Source organism: Larimichthys crocea, chromosome VI (assembly GCF_000972845.2).
Source record: "Larimichthys crocea isolate SSNF chromosome VI, L_crocea_2.0, whole genome shotgun sequence".
NCBI classification, from domain to species: Eukaryota; Metazoa; Chordata; class Actinopteri; family Sciaenidae; genus Larimichthys; species Larimichthys crocea.
This window is the reverse complement of record NC_040016.1, coordinates 10,884,633-10,894,990: the sequence shown is the minus strand read 5'-3', so window position 1 is coordinate 10,894,990 and position 10,358 is coordinate 10,884,633. Positions and strand designations below refer to the sequence as shown.

General features: G+C 39.1%; 1 protein-coding gene across 2 annotated transcripts; it reads right to left on the bottom strand.

The window, feature by feature from the left end:
• Positions 1-7,568, bottom strand: LOC104931347 (aminoacylase-1A). 2 transcript variants are annotated; one of them, XM_010746338.3, is made up of 15 exons: positions 7,452-7,568; positions 7,007-7,160; positions 5,184-5,248; positions 4,981-5,085; positions 4,793-4,887; positions 4,538-4,614; positions 3,860-3,949; positions 2,879-2,935; positions 2,717-2,790; positions 2,553-2,602; positions 1,527-1,671; positions 1,345-1,413; positions 1,186-1,265; positions 719-779; positions 1-622 (listed from the first exon to the last, which is right to left on the bottom strand). In XM_010746338.3, exons 2-15 carry the CDS (start codon positions 7,131-7,133, stop codon positions 458-460), a joined length of 1,260 nt encoding a protein of 419 aa, XP_010744640.2. In that variant the 5' UTR covers positions 7,134-7,160; positions 7,452-7,568; the 3' UTR covers positions 1-457. The 2 variants fall into 2 exon arrangements, with proteins under 2 accessions (XP_010744640.2, XP_027135554.1); XM_027279753.1 differs by lacking the exon at positions 7,452-7,568 and adding an exon at positions 7,256-7,442.
• Positions 7,569-10,358: the final 2,790 nt, after the last annotated feature.

Sequence of the window (10,358 nt, the reverse complement as noted above, 5' to 3'; positions counted from 1 at the left end):
AAATTCCAGTTTATTAAATGAAATTAGATTTTTTTGGAATCATTGTTTTAAAATCAAGCTAAATCTAAAAAGTGGCAATAAAGTGACATTTGATCGAAGAGTTCGATCAGTTAAAGTCCTTTTTACATTTAAGTAAGATGATTTTTCCATACTAATGGAAAACTATTTACATAATAGTGATATTTCTTAAGAATGCATACACACAGGCACACTCAATCAACACTGGTGACACACAGTAAGTATGTTGTTAAAAAACAGTCGCAATACTGAGTAAAGCAAAGCTTACTGTGCCTTTATCCTGAGAATCATAAAAAAACAATAGTACCAAAGCATAAGTGCTCAGTTTTGGCTTATGATATACATTATTATTCTTTGGTAATCTCTGCAAATTCTTCAAGTTAAATAATCTAGATCATCAGTGAAATGTGTTTAGAGAGGATTAAAAATAAAGACTTGTCTAAGCCTCATCAGGACGGGCAGGAACGCTGGCAAGAGTTGAGATGAGCCTCTCGAACACGCCGATGCCTTTCAGGAAGACTTGCTCATTCAGATACTCGTTGTGATCGTGCAGCAGGATTGGCGTGCGGTTCATTGGGGAAAAGCCAATAGCGGGGATACCCACCTAGATTCAAACAAACAAACCTATTACCAGGCACAGAACTGAATGACTAAAAAGTCTAATTGAACTTTATATCCCTTTTTTTCCTCTCATACTCACAGCTCGGATAAAACGGCTATCTGTAGCAGCTGGAAATATCTCCTTTTCCAGAGTTATATTCCTACAATGGACATATCGACATGAGATTCGGTACGGCTGTTGTCAGCCACAGTTTCCACATATTATCAGCTGAATAAATAGTAAATAACAAAAGAACAAAATCATCTTTTTCCTCGGAGGCTGAAGCAAATAGCTACAAACAGGACAGACAATGCAGACCTTTCTAAACATGAGAAGAGGGTTGTGGGAACTGCGTGAATATTTGCAGCCAAGGTGTGAAACCTCTTTGGAAAATGCAGGGGTTGTGAAGGGTTGTGTACACAAAAATCTTATTTTATGATCCATAAAAACATTAGACAAAGATTTACATCAGATTCTCGAGTGTCTGACTGCTCGTCTACTGTAAACAGATGTAAAAGTTTCTGCATCATGCACATAGATTATGTATTAGTATACAGTGTACTCACATTGCCTTGCAGGCTCCACTGAAGGCACTCCACCAAGGATCATCTGCCTCTGTCGAAGTCACATTCTGGTTCATGTGTTTCTGTAATAGATGGCAGCTAATTTAATCTAATGAGCAACAGGAACAAACCGCACAATTATAACTCAGCATGTGCACTGACCTGAGCAAATTCATATGTGACATCTTCTCCTGCTTCTCTGCACCACTCTCTGATCTGTTTTTCAAACTCCTGGTGGGATAATAATAATTTAGATGTTGGTGTAGAGTTGACATTGAGCTGGAGGTCACCTAGATGAGGCGCATGCATGACTACATAAAGAAGTCACAAAGATGCTTACACACCTGCAGATTTACTGTCGGCGGTATTCTGAGGTCGAAGCTGACGTCCATTTCGGGTGGGATAACGTTGTAGGCCACGCCTCCTTTGACCATGGTCATATTCACTGTCGTGACATCACCGAGTGTGAAACACTCACTGGTATTTAGCCTGAAATAAAAACACACAGGAGTCATTAAATTACTGTGATGAAATCTAGAAGAGACCAACACTGAAAACTGTTTTGACTTTTCAATGAAAGAAATCTGAATCCACTCATTCATTTAAACTTGACACATACTGGCTGATGAGCCACGTAGTATTTCTTTTAAATGACCAGGAGGTAAATTCATTTAAAATTATTTCTTAACAGGGCCATTTCTTCCATAATAATGTAATTTTTCTACGGTTGCATTAGAGTTTAGTTAGTTGTGTTCAGAGGTTTTCTGGATAAAATGTATGTAAACTTTGTGAAACACTAAGAAATGAGTTATGCAGGTTGTGTGTTGAACACAGTTGCTGCAAACAGGCTTATTTTTCAGGTATTTATGGATCATCTGCAGAAATTCTCACAACTATCTAACACACAACCCGCATAACAACATCACTATTTCATGCGTATCAAATAATTTTACTGTCATTATTCTGGTAAATGGGCTTCAGCACAGGTGGCAGATTATTGCCTCAACAGAGTAGCCCATAAATCAGAGCTGCTTAAACTTTTCAGGTCTGAACACGAATGTGGCATTTTTATTGTGCAAACGGTTCATTAAAACATCTCAGTTGGATGAACCAGCTGTAATCAGAATCACAAGCCAGGCAGAGCAACTCTTCCACACATGGAGTTGTCACAATGGAAATTTTAAGAGTTGCTTTCATCATATTATTTGAATCTCCTGTATGAAAAAATAACTTTCATACTGGGACTTCCTACAGGGCATTAAAGCCAAAGCATTTGGAGAATAACTGCACAAAGCAGATCAAGTGTTCTGTCCAAATCAGTGTGTATTAAAGAGAGAATCAGTATATATTAAGATGTTTCTCAGTCTCACCTGTGTTTCTCCTTCTCTCTGAAGTCCAGGAAGCAGTTCATGACATGGCGCTGAGAAGGAAAAGGCAGTATGGTCACTCACATGGTCCTTCTCAGTCCTTGGAACAACAGGGTTTTTATGATTTAACAGTTTTAATTCATCAGTTGTAAGATATCGACACTTACCAGCTTCTCAGCTGCTGTGTTCTCCACAAACCTAGAGCCATGACCTGGACTGCCTGGGCAGTGGACTGTAATCCCTGTAAAGACATTCAAATTGATTCAAGATCAACTTCCTTCAGAAATCCTGAAATCTGATAGGATGGTGGCAGTCTATTTTATACTCACACCAGGGGTTCCTCTCCCCATAAAAGACAGTGAAGGCCTCGCCAGGGTTGGCCAGACCTACAGAGCACACGCAGACAAATAAAACACTTAAGATTAGTCTAGTGCATTAAGACCACTATAAAAAGTGTGTAGGGCATAGGACAGAAATTGATGATGTACAGATTAGCAGCTACACCACATGAGGATTTACGATCCTCCACCAGCTGGGGCTAAATTTGGATTCAAAATCAATAAAGGTAATTTGGCACAGTGTGTAATAAAACATTTAAATATTTGTGACCTTAAAGACCACCACATACTCTCTAATCTCTCTCAGATCAATCAATAAAAAAAATTGGCAGCAAAAACAAACCAAAGAGCCCAGAGATGGACAATAAATTCATTTAATCACTGACTGAAATGGAGCACATTTGCGTCTATCTATTGCAAACTTCAATACATTGTCTAAATGACATCTCACCAAAAAGTTTAACCATCCAAATCAGCTCACATAAAAGTCCAGCAACCCAGCTCTTCATAGAGTACCTCCTCTCCTAGCACTACCAACAACAGGACATGTTAAATCTTTCCCCCTTTTCTAGAACGGTCACTTGATTCTACGTGAGTAGTACTTATTGCTGCACTAACACGTCCTTGTCGCACTGTACCTTGATTGTTTCCCTTTTTGTAAGTCACTTTGGATAAAAGCGTCAGCTAAATGACTAAATGTAAATGTAAGCATTATTTCAAGGTGCTAGCCATGAACTTTGAGTTCCAGTCCAGCTGGGGACCTTTGTTGTTTCTCCCTCTCTCTCCATCGTCTGTTAGAACGGCATAAAATGCCCCCAAAAATACTTCTGCCAATCGAACAACATTTAAAAAACTGAATTTTCTGTGGTCATAGTACAAACTCTGTTTACCAACCAGTAACTGAGTGGCCGTCAGTGTTTATGTTCTTAGAGATTAACTTTTAAAAGATGTTGCAAACAGTTATTTATTAACCTTCATCGAGAGCAAAGCCGATGTTTAGTTTTTGGAACTCTGGATGTTTCACAAAAGTTTCCATTCCCTTGTGACCTCCAACTTCTTCATCTAAAAGAAAGAGGAAAATAAATGTTAATGTCATATTTTCATTTGCCAAACAATGCTCAAAGCTGATAAGCAAGTATTGTAACTTCAGCTAAACAAGTGCGCAGTGACATAGGACATTACAATTAAAGACTCTGGGGTGTTTTTTTAATCATTCTGTCTGATTAGACCAGTCACCAAACTCCACGTGCCAATAGGTTCGATCCAAAGCCCAACTGTCACAGAGCTTTTTTTGTGCCATTTGCCAGTCCATTTCAATTCGGCAGGCAAAACAACAAATGCCACTTATGCAGACTTGAATGGAAGGCTTTGTGGAGTAAATACACAAAACCTTTGTTCATCTTCTACCGAGCGGATGTCCCGACTGTCTTTGGAAACGGAGAAGTTAGTTTACCAGCCCCATGTCTGATACATTATCGCGCTAACAGACTACAAATTAGTAGTGTCGTTTCTGGACCGCCTTCAGGGAAATTTTGTTGACATGGTGTCAATCAAGCAGTCTGAACACCGTTTGTGTGCGTAGACAAAGGGTGTGTAGATGCTTTGAGAACAAACTACAAATAGAGAAAGGGAAGAAATCAGATAGCTTACCAGGAACAAACATTAGGTGCACAGTGCGCATCAGTTTCCGTCCCTCCGCCTTCAGTCTTCTGACTGCCTGGATGTACCTGCAAAGAACAAAAGAAGACACAGCAGAGTTATGACAGACGAAAGAAATGGAGTATGAACTGACAGTATGCAGGCTGAGTGAGTGGGTGTTAAAATAGGCGTTATACATACAACACAATAACAACTGATCACAAATCCTGTCTAATAAAACAAGTTATCAAGGCAGTTTATACCCACTGTATAGTTACACATTTCATGTCCTGTGTTCCCCGGGCATAAATGTTGCCCTCTGCATCTTTGAAAGCACTGAAAGCATCGTATTTCCAATGTTCCTGGAGAAGAGATTAATATCAAATCTATTTTTTTCATGTCTATTACAGTTTATAACAGGATTGTAGCGCCTTAAACAGACACCGATGCCATACCTGAAAAACAGGAACAACATCCGTGTGGGAATTCAGTAAGATAGATTTCAATGTCGGGTTCATCCCTTCCCATGTCATGATCAACACAACTCTGCCTGGACAAACCTAAAAGGAGAGGGGACAGCAGATAATACCTCGTGTTACTAATTCCTGAGGATGTACACAAATGTTTGCTATATTAAATGACCATCACTGACACACACCTCAATCTTTTTTATGGGTAGCCCAAGCTCATCTGCCATTCTCTCTAGGAACCGAAGAGCAGCATCTGTAAATGAATTAACAGAGAGCAGAGCAGTCTGTTTAGATATGTTTAACCTTCCACAACACTAGACAGTCATAATTCCTGCTGCTAGTTGTGACATTACTATTTGACTTTGGTAAGGTCACAGAATACCAAAATCAGTTTTTCTATTTCCCAGAGTTACCCCTGTACAGGTGGTACTGGTCCAGCTCTCCGTTTAAAGGGTCCTGTGGGTATCAGGTCTCAACATAGCACCTGACCGAATAGCCCTAGAGCCAAATACCACACTAGTCACGTCCGATGTTGGCACTTGGTATGGTTGCTAGGATCATTTTTAGTGGCTTGGACAGTAAGCCCCACGGATCTGCTTAATTTGACTTTGGCTAGAGTAACCTGTTAGAACCTTTAAAGATGTTGAACACACTATACCTGATAATTACTGCCTGCAGAGACACAAATCCAACATCCACAATTTACTCTTTAACTACAGTTGATATATTTTTTGCAAAATTAAGTAAGGGCAGCAGACAAAATTGATTATTTACATCCACTAATAATAATTAATTATATATCTAATACTGAAAAATTGTTAAATTTCAAACCCTGATGAAGAGGCTGAAAGGCTAAATGTCCAAGAGGGAAGTGGTGAAGTGGTGTACGGCCAATACAGTCTGCTGGACTGTTGGTTACTGTTGAAACTCCCGCCGTATTCACCGGCGTTGGTACCGAATAGCACGCCTTACTCAAATGCATTCATGCAGATTAGCACCAAGTCGTACATCCAGTCCATTCAGATGTACCCTGTCTGTGCCATGTAACTTCCCCTTTTTTGCTCCCGTCCCTTCAGTCAAGTTGCAATACTTTGCGCTTTCACCGAGTTCCTTACTCAACATCGACCAACTTTGATCGTTATTTATCTTTTGGATGTTATAATCTCTGTGTATTGCCTCATTCAGATGGAGAGTCCCTTAGTGTCCTGTTCTTCACATTTTAACTGTTACTGACTATGGAAAGGTCGCCTGTTATCCACTGATTGAGAGTCTCATACATTTTCATCCACTTTCAGGAGGCAACCAGGTCCTTCCACTCTCAGTCACTCTCCGTCACGCTCCTTAGCTCTCACTGCCTAGGTAATCCCAAAGGCGCTAAGGCCCACTGGGAGACATAATCCCTCCAGCATACAGGTCCTTCTTCTAATTGTGCCTGGCTCACCTCTATACAAAAAAAAATAAAAAAGCCAGCTGAAAATGAACCTGAAACAACACAAACGGCTGATGATTTCTTTGCTTTACAGCAACCCTATCTTCAAGAGTGAGGCCAAGACAAACTCAGCTGGCACGACATGAAATCCTGTTATTCTGGATTGACCCCGGTTTGGAGGAGTGAAGTGAGAGCCTTGCTCAGCATGTTAGATTTCTTCAAGACAACAAACTTCATACATAACTAGAAATATTTAATGTCTAACAGACACAGATAAGAGCTGGACTTTGATAGATCAGCTCTTAAGTTGATACAAGTATAGAGGCAGGGAGGTTAACTTTTTAACTTCTATATTATAGATATACATATTTTAGCTTTAGATCTGAATAGTGACATGATACAATAACATATCAAGTGAAATAACAGCATGACACAACAGAACAATATTGTGTATTTTACATATTACAGCAGCTATTATGACTCTGACTCCTCACAAACTGGTAAGATAAACACTAAATCCAAACTGTGACAAAAAAAAAGGTCATGCCTTCATTTTACTGTATTGCGATGAAGATATCTCACCATAATCCGGGTCTGGGTGGACGGTTTTGAGGCGCAGGTACTCTCTGAACAGACTCACAGAGGTGTCCTCTCCTTCAGGTGAGCTCTGTCCGCCTCCAACACCTGGACCATCTTTGTCGGGCAGCATGGTGTGTGGGATATAGTTCACCTTCCTCTGGAGGACAAAGATAAAAATAATAAATCAAAACATTTTTTAAAAAAGGAGTGTAGCTCCAGCTGTGTCCGTCATGTGTCATTATCTGTCTCTACCTGCTGTAACCTGACTGGCGCTAAAACAGCTAGCTGGCCCGGTGGTTAACTTATTATTGTCTAACGGCCGCAGACTGACCCGTTATTTAATTAACCAGCTGAGGCTGCCGCTATCAAATAAAAGACCACAGAGCAGCGTCTCTGTCTTTAATAATTATCTCTTTTTAAAACTGGACTTGTGTCTCACTGTACTCACCCTGTGCAGACCACCGGCTCGTGCAGCTTAAGCAGCCTCGCTACTCACTACGTCAGCTGATTGTTGCGTGCCTCATCCGGCCCTTCAAAATAAAAGTCAACCTGTGACCGGAAGTGAGGTTAACTGAAAGTAAAACAATAAAATGTTTTAACCCTTGGGATGCTTCAACCTACCAGTACCTATACACTCTTCCATGAGTGCAATTAAAATCAATGCGTTTTTTTGTTTTTTTGCAATAAACGTAAGACATTTCTTTCATTTTGGTTAGAGATGATATATTTTGTTAGATTAGATTAGATTATACTTGTTACAGCAGCCGAAAGTGTACCCAGATAGCAAATATTTTGGCTGTATTATGGCATACATTTGGCATTTTTGGCTTTCTTTTGGCATTTAGAAAGCCCTTTTAGGATAGGATAGGATAGGATAGTACTTTATTGATCCCTAAAAGGGAAATTTGGTTCAGCTGCCAGCCATTTGCTCGCGCCACCATTTTTAAGAAAGAAAAAAAGTGCAGTTACAGGCAAAAAAAAAACAATCACAGACACATATGACATTATACATTGGATTGGTATACATGAGGTATCTTTTTTGTTGGATCACATTTTAGGATTTTTTTAGATTAGATTAGATTAGATTAGATTAGATTAGATTAGATTCAACTGTATTGTCATTCCACATGTATAAATACAAGGCAACGAAATGCAGTTTAGCATTTAATCAGAAGTGCAATAGATACAGTTAAATGCAGTATTTACAGTAGTGCAAAGGTGTAAGGTGTGTATAGCTATGTGTGTATTTTGGCTTAACTGTGGGTTATCCATAATGGAAAAGGAGGCGCCAGCAATATATGGCTGAGTTAAGGCATGTTTATGGCATGCCAGAAGATTGGGTGTGAGCGGAAACAGCTGATTTGGGGCTCTTCTGGGACATTTATGGCTATATTTTGGAAGTCCACAATTTGTTTTGGGTGAATTTTGGCTCCCTTTTGGTATGATTTTGGCTTTCTTAATTTGGGCCATTTATGGCCCAGACAACCACCCATAACCTTGCAAAAATGCAAGCCAGATTTGGGCCAAAGCAAAGCCAAAAGATTTTTGCTATCTGGGTAATATACACTACAGAAATAGAATCAAATAAAAGGACAAAAACCCACAGAAATTAGACAGACAGAAATATCTATAACCTACACAATAAACACGAAAAACAATCAACATTCAAAACAGACAAGTACTGAGGATGGAAGGGGCATGATATATATAGGTATTGTAATGTAAAATGACCATAGTGTAAGAAATAATGCAAAGGAAAGTGACCATAATATAAATAATATTACAAAAGTAAGTGACCATGATATAAATAGTAACCGCAGGATATAAATGAAATAAAATAGAAAAAAGATTGCAATGGGACATGAACAGGAGACTACAACATGATCAGGTGGTGCAGGTGTTGTAAAGGCTGACAGCAGCAGGGATGAAGGACCTGCAGAGCTTCTCCTTTTTACACCGTGGGTGTAGCAGTCTGCTGCTGAAGGAGCTGCTCAGGGACCCTGCAGTGTCATGTAGGGGGTGAGAGGGGTTCTTTTGTTCAACCAAAAAGTAATTTCATTTTTGACATGTTCATTTTTTACTTTCACATTTTACCACATAACAATCAATCAATCAGGTATCAAAACATGTTTGTGTGTCCCTCTGTCAGAGAGCATTCAATAGGTCCAGAGACCATAACACTGTCCACACATATGTACACACACAAACATCTTCTCTCTTCTCACTGTGTGCAGCTATATCAAAACATGTCAAAGTCCATTGTTTGTGTGTCCAAAGAGTCAAAAACAAGTTTGCTTCTCACCCTGGGAACACACCTGTGACTCATTGTACCTGCCCTACCTACAGTCATGGCCAAAAATATTGGCACGCCTCCATTTCTTCACATATATGTATGTATACGTCATATGATGCACTACTTCTCCCCCCAAAAATGCCGCCATTATAAATACTTTGGTATTTTCATGTTTATTTCTTTTGTTTGCATTGGAACAACACAAAAAAGCCAAATCTAAGACATTTTCCACATAACTCCAAACATGGGCAGGACAAAATTATTGGCACCCTCAACTTAATATTTGGTAGCACGCCCTTTGGAAAAGTAATAACTAAAATAAATTGCTTCCTGTAACCATCATCAAGTTTCTTTTTACACCTCCGTAGTTGAGTTTTGATCTTTCAAACAAAAGAAATAAACATGAGAATACTGGGAGAAAGAGTACATTATGTGACAGAAATGCATGAGTGCCAATATTTTTGGCCATGACTGTATATAGATTACCACCCAAATTGAGTATAGCTCAACTACATTAGGTCCACGTGATTTTCCATACCCTCCAAGACTTTATGGAAGAAAAGACATGGGCTGATTAGAACTATTTTTAGATTGATGTGAGGTGCAGCCCTGCTGGGAGTTGTGTGTGATCACCAAACTATGTACTAATTATGCTGCTTGCATAATGTTATGTATACCAACAGTGAGAGACAAGTGAAAATGATCAAACCATGATCAGAATGACTGAGTATACTGTTACCATGATCAGTGTTGATTATGGGCCTAAGCACCCTGACGTGTACACATAGAAACATTTAATAATTTATGCACTACCTATGCATGTAAGCAGCATTTTAATGTTGGTAGGTTGAGCCAATTTTAACTACTTTATACACTTTTGGGTACCTTGATCTACAAAAATGCATAATATTTTATAACCAGATAGTTTTGTATGTGAAATCTAATCAGAATGCAGTAAAAGGTATATTATAAAAGAAATATTTGCATCTGAAATGTAGTGGTGACAAAGTATGAAGTATCTGAAAATGTAAACACTCAAGAAAAGGATGTGACACACAGCAA

Excerpts from the sequence above, each read along its gene's own strand:
- LOC104931347 (XM_010746338.3), bottom strand. The coding sequence starts at position 7,133 with ATGCTGCCCGACAAAGATGGTCCAGGTGTTGGAGGCGGACAGAGCTCA. Across the intron at positions 5,249-7,006 it reads CCACCCAGACCCGGATTATG|ATGCTGCTCTTCGGTTCCTA; the intron begins GTGAGATATCTT and ends ATTCATTTACAG. Across the intron at positions 1,266-1,344 it reads TCACATATGAATTTGCTCAG|AAACACATGAACCAGAATGT; the intron begins GTCAGTGCACAT and ends CATCTATTACAG.